Source organism: Hylobates moloch, unplaced genomic scaffold (genome assembly GCF_009828535.3).
Source record: "Hylobates moloch isolate HMO894 unplaced genomic scaffold, HMol_V3 SCAFFOLD_4, whole genome shotgun sequence".
Taxonomy (NCBI): Eukaryota; Metazoa; Chordata; class Mammalia; order Primates; family Hylobatidae; genus Hylobates; species Hylobates moloch.
In genome coordinates this window covers 56,081,042-56,097,851 of record NW_026652279.1, presented here as the reverse complement: position 1 = coordinate 56,097,851, position 16,810 = coordinate 56,081,042, and the positions used below count along the sequence as shown (strand labels likewise).

Below are 16,810 nucleotides of genomic sequence, written 5' to 3'. Positions count from 1 at the left end.
TAAATAAACAATCCCAGGAGGTATTTTTTGTAGTAGATACTAAAAACTGGTTCTGAACTTTATGGGAAATGCAAGAGTCAAGAACAAAAAAGGTAATCTTCACTAAGAACATTAACAAGTATATACTCTTTACATTAATTAAGACAATGTGGCATTGGTACAAGCATAAAAAAATAGATGGAACAAAACTAAAATTTTAGAAACTTATGTACCCATATATAAACACTGGATGATAGAGTTTGGATATTTGTTCCCCCCAAACCTCATGTTGAACTGTAATCCTCAATTTTGGAGGTAGAGCCCAGTGGGAGGTCATTGGATCATGGGGGCATATTTCCAATGAATGGTTTAGCACCATCTCCTTGGTGCCATCCTCACGATAGTGAGTTCTTACAAGATCTGGTTGTTTAAGTGCATGGCACCTCCCCTTGGTCTCTCTTGCTCCTGTTCTCACCACATGTGACATGCAGGCTCTGCTTCACCTTCTGCCATGAGCAAAAGCTCTCTGAAGCCTGCCTGGAAGCCAAGCAGATGCTAACATCATGCCTGTACAGCCTGCATAACCACGAGCCCAATAAACCTCTTTATAAATTATAATTGACATTATATATCCAGTTTCTGTGTTAGGTTGTTTTAGCAGTGCTATAAAGAAACACCTCAGACTGGGTAATTTATAAATAAATAATCGAATGAATAGGTTAATGTGGTACAGCTATACAACGAAGCAAGGAGAATGAACAAAGTACTGCTACATGCAAGTAAAGAGTTGAATTCCATAAACATAAAGAGAGGAAGAAGCCAGTATTTTCCAAAAGAGTATAATTAGTATGATTTCAACTATGTATGATTTATGATGCCATGTATCAGAACTACTGGGTGGTGACTATGTGCGACTTTCTGACGCACTGAGAGAGGGCGTCTTCCAAGATGCAGGTAGTAAGGTATTACTACTTTATCTGGGTAGCATATACATGGATATGTTTACTTCATAAAAATTTCTCACTCTATATGTATGATTTGTGTACTTTTCCTCATGTACATTAAACTTCAATTATATATTTAAATTTTAAAAAATATTACACTAAAAATCTAAGACTAAAAAACAGATACGTGGGAATGAACAAAGTAACTACCATAATACAAACAAGGAAATAAACATGTTTGTTTATTGTTGGTTTGTTTTGTTGCTCTGGTATTAGTGGTGGCAGGTGTTTAAGATCCATTGTAGCTCAGGAATATATACTGTCATCCTCATTTTAAGCAAAAAGAAAATATGTTCTATATTCAGTAGCCCAATTCTATTTCTAATTTTATGTAAATGTTGTCAGAAAATTCACCTTGATCAACTAAGATATGTTCAATGTCTGTATCTTTAAACAGAGGGCAAGCTTTGTTCAGAAGATAATAGGATATTTGTAACATATTTGATATGTTTTGATTACATTATGGACACAAAATATTAGTGCTGTGATTCCTAAGTCTGTTGACATTTTGTATAGTTATTCCTTAAATCCAACCTTCTTTTATCGTGACTCCATTTTTCAAGAATATGAAGATAGATTCTTGTGAGGCCATTATTACTCTTGCTGTTCTATCAACAAGGGAAAAGCGATTGTTTTCCAGCAACCCACAGAAACAGCATATCAAAACACTCTGGTCACACAGTCACCATACAGCAAGTCATCTTTGATAGGATGGTAACCATAGTTACCAAGGATATTCATAATTAGATTGAACCACTCTTCCTTATACATGAAAATTCCTGACACTGATAAAGACATAGATGCTGGGTATTTATGCTGGATAATTTTTATTTGTCAAAAAGCTCATAACACTTCGTCTCTAGTGCAGATAAGCACTACTGTCACTTATTGTTTGTGTGTCACTTTTCCAGCCAGAAACCTCTGTGATTGGTGGCACCATTACCCGAGTTTTGCTCAGGCCTGCTGGGCTCATTCCACTGACTCAACCTGGCAGGCCACGCTCACCATGCACTACCAGCACAGATCCCACACCTGCCAAGGGCGAGTCAGATGCAGAGCAGCAAGTGGTGCATGAACAAGTGAGCGTGGAGTCCAGCCACTGCGCACAGCCAAGCACACTGGCTGCTGTAGCAGGGCGGGCAGCTCCAGGCATCAGCACAGGCACCAGCTCTGGGCAAGCCAGTGGCTGGATCTGATGCACAGCAAGTGGCTTCCACTGTGGGCACCTGTGTCTGGAGGAGGGGAACGCAGTGGCACCCAAAATCTTGGAGACTCCAGAAACTGCAGACCCCCAAATGGGGCATCACAGCCTAGCTCAGGGAGCCTGTAGGTGTGGGCTCCCCAAAGAGCCACAGCTCTTCTTTCCTTCTCATTGCCCACAATGTGGGGAGTGGAAGGGGTGGAGGGTGGGCATATTTCAGCCCTGTTTGTGTTACTGTTTTTTCAGTCCTGCCATTTGGCAGGCCCTGAGTTCTTGTCCCGTGTCCAGGAAGAATGAGGTATACAAACAACTGGAGGGTGGGAAGGCAGAAAGGAGCTTTACTGAGCAGCAGAAGAGCACTCAGGAAACCCAGAGTGGGTAGCTCCTTTCTGCAGGCAGATCATCCCAAGGAGTCAAAGAGACTCAAATTGGGTAGCTTCTTCCTGCAGCTGGTAGTCTGATGTCTGTGTGAGTCTGGCTGGGTCTGGAGTTTTTCATGGGCTCAGAAGGGAGGAAGTGTGTGCTGACTGGTCCAAGGGCAGGCCCAGAAAAAGCACCATAAGTTTTCACTCCCACTGTGAACTCCACCAGGAACTGACAGCCCGCCCCTGAGGCTGTAGGCCATCCCTGTCTTGAAGGTAGGGCTTCAATGGGGACCTGCCACTTTCCACCCATGAGCCTGTCTGCCTCCTGCTGCCACCAATCGTGTCATCTACAGGTGCCCCAGCTGTTTCTGTGGAGGGTCACCTGCTGGCCCATGTGGAGTTGCCCTCAGCCCAACCCCCTTGGCCTCCCTCTAGTGCTCCTTGGTCCCAAAGTCTGGAAAGGGATAAGGTGGCATGGGGCTGGCATGTCAGCACCACCCTAAGTGTGTGCACACCCAGCCAGGTCACAACAGTGCCCAGGCTTGGCCACAGCTTTGCTCCATCCCAGAGCAGGCACTGGGAGCAGGATGAGGCCAGACAGCAGGAACAGGCACTTCCAAGCCTGCTGGGGTAGGGGGACTTCCCGGGCCCCCAAGAGTGTAGGGATGCCTAGGTCCACAGCTGCAGCTGCTCTTGGAAGCATGGGGCTCCAACCCCCCCAACTTGGAAGAGGGTGGGGCTCCTGCCTGTTCCCAGATCCCGCCTGCTCCATAGAGCACACAGCCCTGGCCATGCCTCCCCTACTGCAGCATCTTTGCAGCAGTCGCTCCAGATGGGCAGCTGGGGCCATCATTACTTCTCTGTATAGTGGACAAGTATCTTTCACATATTCATATTCTGAAGCCTAAATCTAGAATCATATTTTTATAAGATTGCAGGAACACAGGAAATAGTGTCTTTAGTATTATTTCTAATCTTCTCAATTATTTTGTTCACATGATAGATTTAATGCTTTCTAACTGCTGGTCTCACATCCTAACCTTTGAACATAATAAACAATAAATTTGCTGTGGTCATAAAATTATTTGTACATAATTCTATTTATTTTCCAGCTTAGAAAATAAAGTTCATTAGTGGAAAGGAACAGGAAGAGAAGCTGCAAGTATAATCCATAATAATGTGTAAAAATTCCATTAAAAATTTTTCCACTTAGAAACCACTGACTGTAAAAAATAGAAAGATTCAGGTTTTAAACAATGAATACTTGTTCTTTTCTTTCTAAAGTACAACTGTTCTTCAGTATATATTCTCTGAAAATTCACTAATACAGGATAAATTCATGAGATACAGCAGCTTATGGGTTATGCAAGATACCTGTGATATGCTGAAGTCAGATTAAATAAAATAAAAAAATTTCATACTCTAGAAAGTGCTGCCAAAGAGAGCTTTAAGTAAGGCTTTAAAATGATCTTCCCTTTAGCAATAAGAGCTCAGAATTACAAACAAACAAAAAAAGTCAATAATAAAACAAAGTTCCTTGTGAGTCTCCAACATGAGCCAATTAAATTAACAACCAATGAGTGAAGTCTCCTAGATGTATAAGATAAACTGAGGCAAAAAATAAAGAGCTTCTGATAACATTTCTAAAACCCTGAAAGAAAAAACTCTGCATATATTGTTGTGCATAATTAAATCCATCAAAACGTCCTTTTAATAAAACTACTGATATTTTAAATAACTCCTTTGAGATTAACAAAACAAAAACAAATCTATACAAGAAAAACAACTATTGCATTTCCTATTAATAACCAACATTTAAAATAAGGAAGAATAGGCCGGGCGCGGTGGCTCACACTTGTAATCCCAGCCCTTTGGGAGGCTGGTAGTTTTTTCCAATTCTGTGAAGAAAGTCATTGGTAGCTTGATGGGGATGGCATTGAATCTATAAATTACCTTGGGCAGTATGGCCATTTTCACGATATTGATTCTTCCTACCCATGAGCATGGAATGTTCTTCCATGTGTTTGTATCCTCTTTTTTCATTGAGCAGTGGTTTGTAGTTCTCCTTGAAGAGGTCCTGTACATCCCTTGTAAGTTGGATTCCTAGGTATTTTATTCTCTTTGAAGCAATTGTGAATGGGAGTTCACTCATGATTTGGCTCTCTGTTTGTCTGTTATTGGTGTACAAGAATGCTTGTGATTTTTGTACATTGATTTTGTATCCTGAGACTTTGCTGAAGTTGCTAATCAGCTTAAGGAGATTTTGGGCTGAGGCAATGGGGTTTTCTAGATATACAATCATGTCATCTGCAAACAGGGACAATTTGACTTCCTCTTTTCCTAATTGAATACCCTTTATTTCCTTCTCCTGCCTGATTGCTCTGGCCAGAACTTCCAGCACTATGTTGAATAGGAGCGGTGAGAGAGGGCATCCCTGTCTTGTGCCAGTTTTCAGAGGGAATGCTTCCAGTTTTTGCCCATTCAGTATGATATTGGCTGTGGGTTTGTCGTAGATAGCTCTTATTATTTTGAGATACGTCCCATCAATACCTAATTTATTGAGAGTTTTTAGCATGAAGGGTTGTAGAATTTTGTCAAAGGCCTTTTCTGCATCTATTGAGATAATCATGTGGTTTTTGTCTTTGGTTCTGTTTATATGCTGGATTACATTTATTGATTTGCGTATGTTGAACCAGCCTTGCATCCCAGGGATGAAGCCCACTTGATCATGGTGGATAAGCTTTTTGATGTGCTGCTGGATTCGGTTTGCCAGTATTTTATTGAGGATTTTTGCATCAATGTTCATCAAGGATATTGGTCTGAAATTCTCTTTTTTGGTTATGTCTCTGCCAGGCTTTGGTATCAGGACAATGCTGGCTTCATAAAATGTGTTAGGGAGGATTCCCTCATTTTCTATCGATCGGAATAGTTTCAGAAGGAATGGTACCAGTTCCTCCTTGTACCTCTGGTACAATTCGGCTGTGAATCCATCAGGTCCTGGACTCTTTTTGGTTGGTAAGCTATTGATTATTGCCACAATTTCAGAGCCTGTTATTGGTCTATTCAGAGATTCAACTTCTTCCTGGTTTAGTCTTGGGAGGGTGTATTTGTAGAGGAATTTATCCATTTCTTCTAGATTTTCTAGTTTATTTGCATAGAGGTGTTTGTAGTATTCTCTGATGGTAGATTGTATTTCTGTGGGATCGGTGGTGATATCCCCTTTTTCATTTTTTTATTGCGTCTATTTGATTCTTCTCTCTTTTCTTCTTTATTAGTCTTGCTAGCGGTCTATCAATTTTGTTGATCTTTTCAAAAAACCAGCTCCTGGATTCATTAATTTTTTGAAGGGTTTTTTGTGTCTCTATTTCCTTCAGTTCTGCTCTGATTTTAGTTATTTCTTGCCTTCTGCTAGCTTTTGAATGTGTTTGCTCTTGCTTTTCTAGTTCTTTTAATTGTGATGTTAGGGTGTCAATTTTGGATCTTTCCTGCTTTCTCTTGTGGGCATTTAGTGCTATAAATTTCCCTCTACACACTGCTTTGAACGTGTCCCAGAGATTCTGGTATGTTGTATCTTTGTTCTCGTTGCTTTCAAAGAACATCTTTATTTCTGCCTTCATTTCATTATGTACCCAATAGTCATTCAGGAGCAGGTTGTTCACTTTCCATGTAGTTGAGCGGTTTTGAGTGAGTTTCTTAATCCTGAGTTCTAGTTTGATTGCACTGTGGTCTGAGAGACAGTTTGTTATAATTTCTGTTCTTTTACATTTGCTGAGGAGAGCTTTACTTCCAACTATGTGGTCAATTTTGGAATAGGTGTGGTGTGGTGCTGAAAAAAATGTATATTCTGTTGATTTGGGGTGGAGAGTTCTGTAGATGTCTATTAGGTCCACTTTGTATAGAGCTGAGTTCAATTCCTGGATATCCAGGATTACTGAATATTTTAAGCCTACTGTTGAGATATGCTGTGTAGAGAAAACAATTCCTTTCAAAATAGTACTGCTCATTGGCAATGCCCCGATCACTCAAAAGATTTGATGGAGATGTGCAAGGAGATTAATGCTGTTTTCATGTCTTCTAACACAGTGCTCATTCTGCAGCCCAAGAATCAAGGAACCATTTTGACTTTCAAGTCTTATTATTTAAGAAATACATTTCCTACAGCTATAGCTGTCATATATTGTGATAGCTCTGGGCAAAGAAAATTCAAAACCTCGTGGAAAGGATTCACCTTTCTAATGCCATTAAGAACATTTATGATTCAAGGGAGGAGGCCAAAATATCAACATTAACAGGAGTGAATTTCAAATCTTATGGATGACTGAGGATTTGAAGACTTCAGCAGAAGAAGTAACTGTAGATGTAGAATTTGCTAGAGAACTAGAATTGGAAGTAGAGCCTAAATATGTGGCTAAATTGACGCAAATCTCATAAAACGAAAAGTTACTTCTTACAGAAAAGCAAAAAAGTGCTTTCTTAAATGTAATTAACTCCAGGTGAAGACACTGTGAACACTGCTGATATTACAATAAAGGATTTAGAATATTGCAGACACTTGGTTGATAAAACAGTGGCAGGGTTTGAGAGGACTGACTCCAATTTTGAATGAAACTTTATTGTGAGTAAAATATTATCAAACAGCATTGCATGTTATAGATAAATATTTCATGAAAGGAAGAATCAATTCATGTAGTAAACTCCACTGCTGCCTCATTTTAAGAAATCGCCACAGCCATCTTAACTTTCAGTATATGATCAGTCAATAGCCATGAACATCGAGGCACAACTCTCCAGCAGCTAAAAGATTACAACTCACTGAAGGCTCAGCTGATTGTTAGCATTTTTTAGCAATTTTTTTTAGTTAAGATACATACATTTTTTTAGACATAATGCTATTGCACACCTAACAGACTACAGTATAGTATAAATACAACTTCTACATGCACTAGGAAGCCAAAAATAATCTATGTGACTTGCTTTATTGCAATATGCACTTCATTGCGATGTACTTCATTGCAGTGGTCTCAAACTAAACCTACAATATCTCTAAGGTATGCGTGTACTAATAAATTATTATTTGTGACATTATGTGATTTTCTAATGGTACAGAGCTAAATTTAAGTATTTATCTTCTTTTTATATCCTGTCTTCCCCAAATTGAATATTGCTTATAGGTAGAAAATTATAATTGGCATCTTCGTTGTTTTGTATCTTGTTACAATGAGTTGAACAAAATAGGCCTCCAATAGATATGTAAGTTTTTATTTTCCTTATTGACATAAAGATACCTGAAATTTTTTTTAACAGGCAACAAAGGGAGGTAGCTAACTAGCAGAAATATTAACTAGTGATTCTTTGAATCCTACTTTAGTTCTTTTTTCTTTCTCTTTAGAGTATCTGCTAGAAATTTTCATTGTAAAAACTCTTAATTTCTACTGTGTACCCCTTCTTTTAATTTAATATAATTAAGTTGTGTTTTCTTTACCTAGAGGGAAAACTGCTCTAGTTAATATACTAGAAGAATATATATCTCACTCGCTGGAAAGGTAAAGAAAGTATTTTCCTTTGTTTCATATTAAAAGTGAAAGGAAAATACAGGAAACCAAAGAAGGCCCTTATCGCTGTTGCAGGAAATCAATCAGAGAGGCAATAAATTGAGCTATAAATAGACCATTTTCCCCCTATGGTAACCAAGACAGTTTCTTATCTTCAATTCTACCTTCATCTAGGCATACACATAAAATAATTTTTTAAATTTTTCTTTTTCTTTCTTTTTTTTTTTTTTTTTTTGCTTTTAGATGGCTACGGAGTATGAAATCTCCATCATACAAAGTCAAATGTAAATTACATTATTTAGAGAATTTGGACCACTTTTAAAGGTTTAAATTGGTTAATTATTCCACAAAATAGAATGTTTATTATATGCTAGACACAGTTTTATGTGCCTTACAGGTAAGGTTTAGCTATTTTAAGCCTTCATAACAACCACTGATGGTAGGTATTATTAGTATCATCCACATTTTATAAATGAGGAAAAAGATGCATAGAAAAACCAACTAGATTCCCCAAAGTCACATAGTGAGTAAATGTTGCAGTCAGAACCTGTCCAGGGACAGATAATCTGGCTCCAGAGCCTGCATGCCAAATCCTAAGTATGCTGTCTCCCAATCAGTCAAGCAAGCAGGCTCCATCTCACACATACACATGCTAATGCACACTCCTCTTACTTCTCAACTTATCAGAATTAAATGTACAATGGTTCCTGAAAGCCTGTATATAAAACATTGTGCTGAGCTACTTTAGAAATACAAAGATGAATAAATAAGCTTGATTTCATGGAGCATATAGTCTAGGGGGAAGTATGACAACTAGACAAATAATTGTAATAAAACCATAAAAATAGTAAATGCAGAAGATAAGCCAGAGCTTAGCTAAGTTTAAGAAGAGATCTAGTAATAACACTAATGGGAAAAATCATGAGCAAAATTATCTTTGAGGGATTAGTAAGAATTTTCATACCAGAGATTTTAAAAATCTTCAAGTAGGAGGAGCAATGTGAGCGAAGACATAGAAACCTATAATTGCTGACGTGTCAGGAAAGAGCCAAATAAGCCAATTTGACTGAAGAACAGAACATAAGTAAAGGAAGAGAGAGCTTAAATGGCAGAAAAGTTGCATCCTATACTCATACATTAAACTAACAACTACTAAATGTCTACAATGTATATGGTATGTAAAAGACTCAATCAACAACCATTTAGAAAGTAGCTTAAAAATTATATTGAAAATGAGGCTAGCATATGTGAAAGCACTGAACACAAAATCTGACATACAATAGCTCTAATAAATGTGTCTGTTTTCACCAACTTTTGCATAGAAAGTCATTGAAGACTCTTGCAATCAAGCAAGAAAGACCTACATAGTAAACACATTTTACAATATAAATGTGTCTAAAATACAACAGCAACCAAAGTATAGAGTAATTAACATAGATCACATAGAAGGGTGTGAGAAAAACTCAGAGAAGTGGACTTCTGAACTGAACTTAAAGAAAGGTGTCAAAATTCTGAGACGGATGAAAAGAAAGAGGGAAGAGAGGCATCTAAGGAATAGAAATGTAGGAACTGATTATTTTAAAAGAGATCAATTTGTATATAATGAAGTCATTGGAAATTGAGAGTAGAGGATAGACATCGTCCATCCATGCAATTATTCATGTAGTCTGTTAACAATTGTTATTGCCGCCGTGCATGATGGCTCACGTCTGCAATCCCAGCACTTTGGGAGGCCGAGACGGGTGGATCACCTGAGGTCAGGAGTTCGAGACCAGCCTGGCCAACATGGAGAAACTCTACCTCTACTAAAAATACCAAAAAAAAGTTGCCGGGCATGGTGGTGCATGCCTGTAATTCCAGCTACTCAGGAGGCTGAGGTGGGAGAATCGCTTGAACCCAGGAGGCAGAGGTTGCAGTGAGCCGAGATGGCGCCATTGCACTCCAGCCTAGGCAACAAGAGCAAAACTCCGCCTCAAAAAAAAAAAAAAAGTATTATTGCCTAAACATTCCAGGAAATGTGTCAGGCTCAAAAACACAAAAATAAGTAAGACGCAGTCTCTGCCTCCAAAGAAACTTTCTAGTCTATTGGAAACCTCTCAATTGAGAAATAGGGGCATGTCAGCAGTTCCCTGTAATCTACTATGACAGATGTGAGCTCAGGTACCTGGCAGCACACAGTAGGGACATCCATTAGGGTACTAAAGTAAAGCTTCCAAAGTGGCAACACTGGGTAGGGCATGGGTGACTGCCTATTCAAGCAGTGAATGCAACATAAGAAAACAAAGACAATGAGGAGTAAAAAATGAGACATACATTAGAAAATATGAACAGTATTGAGTCGTTTGTTTCTTTGCAGATGAGTTAAGTATACAGAAATCATAAGCAGAAAAAAAAAGCCAGCGAAAAGTTTCTAAAGCTTGTGATGTTAATGTGATTTTAAACTTTAACCTAGAATTAATATTCATGCAAACACTTCAAGCGAAAGACTGGAATGATTAGCTCTGCTTTTTAGAGAGCTCACTGGTCCCCTAAGAACAATTGGATAGGTTGTTATTGGAGACAGGGAGACTAATCAGAAGGTTGTTGGGATAATGCAGAGTATGAATTTAAATTTGAAGAAGAGAACTTTAAGTATGGAGAGGAGACGCTACATAAGAAGATTCAAGAGTTAGAATCTGTGTTTCTAGTTGAATTATAATTTGTTTGGAAATTTATGTCTAAATCTTCTCAATGCTAATTTTTGTTTTTTGTTTTTTTCAAGATGGCAGACTGGAGGCAGTGTTAGCATGCTTCTCCCACTTGGAAGGACAGAATAATGTGCAGAGATTCAGTGTGAATTTTTTCTCAAAGAACAAACGCAGGAACTTAGGAAAACAGAATCCACAGACCCTGTGAAAGAATTGGTAGGCTACAGCCTACTACGTGAGACAGGTGAAAAACTCTTAAGTCCTCAGAGTGCAAGAAGGGGAGAGCCTGCCTCCAAGTACACATCCCCATCAGGGAATCTGAAAATCTGAATGCCCCTTCCAAAACTCATGTTAAAATTTAATTGCCATTGTGACTGTATTAAGAAGTAGAACCTTTAAGATGTGGTTAGATCATGAGGGCGCTGCCCTCATGAATGGATTAATGGTTCTGTTTTAGCAAAGAATGCTGTTTTCAAGTTTAAAGGCACTGATTAGGCTAAATGAAAGCATTCTCATATGGCCTCAATGAACAGTGAGATAAATGACAGGCATGCTCCCACAGGAGAACTAAGTTTTGGGAAAATACAAACAGTATTAGAGCATAATGAAAAAAAAAATTCAACCTTTCAAAAGGATACACATTATTCATGCATATGTCCATTCATTCAATAAAATATTATGGAACCACAAGGTAAAAACCTAGGAAGAATAAAAAAATACTTTCTCTAATTATCTAATAAAGGAATCGTTAATTTGGATGACTATGGGAATGCATATAAGTTCCAAAAGGAGCACGAAATTTGGCAGTCATCCACAAATTAAAAGTGTTAAAGAAAAATTAAGCAGCTTTCTCAATTCAGTAAAAACAGCAGACAAAGGTGAAAAGACTTGGAGGTAGGGAAAGTATCTAATCACTATTTCAAGAATCCCTCATTTGTTGTAGTAGTGATTTCACTCATGTAGCAGTTGAACAGAAATTTCAGCCCCTTGATGTCTGTGGTTATAAATAAAGGGAAATAAAGATGTCTCAAATGCATAATTTTCTGTGGCTTGAAGTGCCAGCAAAGTAAACTGTCTTAAAAAAACCTGTGAGCAATCTTTCCATTTTTTATTGACCTTATGACAAGTAAACAATTTTACAACTCACCAGAATTTTCAGTTTTCAAAAAGAAATACCACAATCAATTTGTCCTATATATTTTCTTAAAACTTTAAGAGAAAGTTTATTTTGAAGGTTACCGACTGTTTGAACTAAGCTTACAACGTTAATACATGAACTGCAACTACAGGAAACAAACCCTCTCAGTTCCTACACCCTGAACCTGGCAAGATTGTTCTGCTTTCTACAATTAATAAATATTTAATTAGTATAGTCTTAGCTGTCTGTGCTATTCTAATTCAGATAAGGATAAACTTTTTTCTAAATTCTTCATTTCTGAATGAATATATGAACATCATAAATAACTAGATTGCTACAACACAGAATTTCCATGTTAATGGTAAAAATGGCATTTTCTCCTTTAGTGCCTAAAAATAATTCAGAATACATTTTAGTATAATGTGGGAAATAGGCTTTAATATTTTGGATGCCAAAAAAATTGTGTGCTTAATGAAATGTACATTACTCTATGTAGGTATATTCCAATCTTGGTGGTGACTATAGTAAACACAGTACTTTGTAAAGAGAAATAAACAAACAAACAAACAAAGGAAAACCAATATTGCAGTTCACCATATCAAAGTACTAAAAAAAGTGTATATTAACAATTTTTATGTCGAATTTCATCAGTTAAAGGACAAATACAGACCTTTGATACAAGATTAAAACAATAATCTATGTAAGCAATCATACTTCCTCCTTACTTACTCAGCCAGGGCTCTGCCTACATTCTAGGACGTTCTGAGGATGTGCTCTCATTAAAGGTAATTCTTAAAAGGTTACTGGGGAAACCACTTGCCTCCTGATGCTCATTCTTGATCATTTTACTGAGACATTTATGACAAAAGTTTTGCAAATTTTACATAAATTATGCTGACTTTAGATATTCAATTCCATTATCTACCAAGCTCACCAGAATCTGGGTCTCTGTAGGACATACCTAAGAGAAAACATCTTTAGCTACTTTGCAACAGACTACATCTTTGTGATAACATTATCCTCATATCTTGTTCACACATATATAATCTCTATGCAGTAAAACAAAGAAAGGCTGGATCAGGGTGCCAGAGCCTTCTCTCACCTCGATTTCAGATCTTAACCAAGCTTAACATACCACCTCCTCCAGGAAGCAGTCCCTGATCACTGATCCCAAAGCAACTATTCTCTTCTAAACTGTCAGAGCAATTTACTTATGCCATTTTTTAAAGTATCTATGCCCTTCTACCTTTTATTTTGTATATTAAGTATATATTAAATTATAAGAAGTTATCAGCTTCTCATGTATAAAGACTCTTACATACCTCTGCTTCTCAGAACAAACTCAATGAATGCTCATGAAATAAATAACATTGTATGATATTTACTTAGTGACTAAAAAACTATTGCATTATTGAGGTATACCTTTGGTGGCTATAAAAATTACCAATCAATCAAAATGCTTATCAAAAATAATAAAATACATTAACAAAATACTCAAGTAAAATATATACCATATCCAACTGGAGGGAGGATACAGTAACCCTCAAAAGATAGATCCACAGCTATAAAATGATTTTTACTTACTTATCTCCAAAAAACTTTCTCCAGAATTCAGCAGCATCTGCTTTTGTGATACGAAAGTTATCTCCCTGGAATTGACCATTGGGAAAGATTGCTTTGATTTCTGCCAGCATGTGACTGAAGATAAGGGACAGTTTTGTGAGATTTCGTCTGTAGGCACAAGGGAAAAAAATGAAGATAAGAAATAAACACCTACATGCGTACAAATTTTTATGGTAATATATATTAAGACAAATAATGTTATGTATGTATCAACGTATGTCTTGGTGGTTGATCATGAAAACCTCAACTTAACGCTGCCCTGAAAAACAACGTTTATGAAAACATTGTACATTTAAATTCCTAACACAGATGTCAGTTTATTAGTTATCCATGTATTCATTCAACATATACACAAATAAGATAAATTACATAATTTCACTGAGCTCACGGATTAATGGAAGAGACGGACACTTAAAGAAAATAATCAAATATAAATGGTAAACGTAAGAGAGTGACTATTTCTACCTGGGGGAATAAGGAAAGATTTGCCATCAGAGGAGAATCTAGGAAGAAAACTCACTGTTTGACAGATAAAAGACCTGGAGAGGAGAGAAAGGGAGGATGGAGAGGGAAGTAAAAGGTATTTCAGGCGGTAGAAACAGCATTACAAAAGTATTAATACAAAAGTATAAAACAAAAACGTATTTGCATTATATCATTTTTGACATGGTGAAAGCAGAGCAGAGGGTAACAGGAGAAAATAACATGCGACAGAGTAAGAAACTTTAATTATTAGGACATGACATAAAGAGGCATCTGAATCAATGCGCAGTTTTTGTTAAACATACTTGCCACTCCTACCTAAATATCAGATTTTCTGAGGAAGGGTTCTAGATATATGTGTATTTTAGAAGCCCCCTGGGCAATTCTAACGTGCTTTCCTCATTAAGAGGTACTGCTGTAAGAAATGGAGAGTCAGGCTAGGTGTGGTGAATCACCCCGGTAATCCTACCACATTGGGAGGCTGAGGTGGACAAATGGCTAGAGCCCAGAGTTTGAGACCAGCCTGGGCAACATGGCAAGACCTCATCTCTACAAAAAACTAGCAGGGCGTGGGAGCCCATGCCTAAAGCCCCAGTTATTAGGGAGCCTGATGTGATCTCTTGAGCCGGGAGGCAGAGGTTCAGTGAGACATGATCACACCACTGCACTCCAGCATGGGTAATAGAGTGAGACAATGTCTCAAAAACAAAAAATGAAAGAGAAAAGAAATAAATGGAGAGTCAAATGGATTAATGGATTCAGAATTCTGAAGACTTGATGAAGTCTGTTTTAGAAGGAAAAAATTGTAGTAGTATGACAAAATGGTTTAGAATGGAGATACAGGTGTCACCTCTATTCTAATTTCCATGTTAAGTTCTGGGGATTCTGACAAGATTTAAACCATGCTTCATACTACAAAATAGTACTATCAATCACCTATAATCTTTGCCAACATTTCTTAAATTTTCAATATTACGTTAATTGGCATAAAACTACTAGTGCTAGATAGTTAAGAAGCAATTAAAACACAAAATACTAAATAACTTCCCAGTTTCAAACAAACCTTATTTCTTTATATTCCCTTTTGCTCGGAATGACCAGAAATCAATAGGTACATTCTGCATATGTTTTCATTTTGAAGCTTCAGCTATTATGCATGTGTATGTGCACCTGTATATATGAGAAAAAGAGTGTGTGTGTGTGTGTGTGTGTGTGTCTCTATGTGTGTGTTGGGATGTGAGTGAAGGCAAGTGTGTTAGGACTCAATAAAAAATATAGAGGAAAATTAACACAGAGAAAGTCATCAAATTTGCAACATATAAAACCATACAATGTATTAACAGACCTTTGTCATTGAAAGTTGTGTTTCTTTGCTCCATATTTACTCATGTATCTGTGTTTAACAACTGTCAACTAATAATAAAAACTCATGTTTGTTACCAAGGAGATCATGTAATATGCACCTGACGATAAAATCATTGGGTGACACCCTTTCTAATTTACAAAGGAGACATATAACTTCCTGTATAAGATGAATACAGAATAAAGATACCCATGATCAAAAGTGGGAAAAGTAGTAATAAGAAGAATGCAGTAAGATATTCTATAAAATCAATAAATTCATCTTCCCTAAAAAAAAAACATCTATTTCCATAACTTATCTAAGAAAAGCTTTTTGATGAAAGCGGGGAGGGCATAACACAGGCCTTGTTTTAATGCTTCACCTGTGCCCATAAACAACCTGCAAAATTCATTATAATATACATAAATGTTACATCATTTTATTAGATTCAGCCACTTTTGCACAACTCATCCTAATCCAACTGTAAAATTTCTGTTAACCAGTTGAATCATATCAATATGATTTTGTCATTTATGTTAACATATCCTCAATTTAGATGATGGTAGATATAAGATATTCAGTTTTTAAAAATAAAAAGTAAACTGTTTTACTATATCAAAGGAAAGACTTGTGGCTAATACAAACTACAACCGACTTCTAAGATTTGAGTTTAAGGAAAGTATAAAGTCACCTTAGGAAATCTGCAATGCATTTATAATTGGGCTAAAGATTTAATTTTTACCAAACTTCCAATTGATACATACAAAAGAAAAACGAAAAATCAAGATGGCTATAATTAGGGTAAACCAACTGTTCTTTATTTTCTGAATTGGCTGCACTCCATCCCCTTGATTCTTTGTCCTTTAATCATATCCAATTTTTTTTTTAAATTTTTACTTGTTAGATCTAAAGTCTGAAACACAACGCCAGTGATTATCCACCCATTCTGGGTATCTGATCCACTGGCTATGTAGACATTAAACTTTAAAAGAAACATAATAACATTTTTTATAGTCTAGAAGCTCTAATAATCACCAATACCTATATCAATACTCACTGATTGATTATAAAATGTGTATATACTTCTATTTTCTTGCTTCTGCAAATGGATCACCACAATTTTGTTTGGCTTTTTTTTATTATTATTATTATACTTTAAGTTTTAGGGAACATGTGCACAATGTGCAGGTTTGTTACATATGTATACATGTGCCATGTTGGTGTGCTGCACCCATTAACTTGTCACTTAGCATTAGGTATATCTCCTAATGCTATCCCTCCCCCCTTCCCCCACCCCACAACAGTCCCTGGAGTGTGATGTTCCCCTTCCTGTTCAATTCCCACCTAAGAGTGAGAACACGCGGTGTTTGGTTTTTTGTCCTTGCGATAGTTTACTGAGAATGATGCTTTTTGCACAAAATAAGGCAATGAAAAAA

General features: G+C 37.0%; 1 protein-coding gene across 11 annotated transcripts in view; it reads right to left on the bottom strand.

The window, feature by feature from the left end:
* Positions 1-16,810, bottom strand: part of CBLB (Cbl proto-oncogene B) — a 258,206-nt gene that overhangs the window by 149,698 nt on the left and 91,698 nt on the right. For all 11 annotated transcript variants that reach the window (XM_058437556.1, XM_058437559.1, XM_058437557.1 and 8 more), the window contains exon 4: positions 13,511-13,657. In XM_058437556.1, the coding sequence (XP_058293539.1) occupies positions 13,511-13,657 (147 nt within the window). The remainder of the gene's footprint in view (positions 1-13,510; positions 13,658-16,810) is intronic.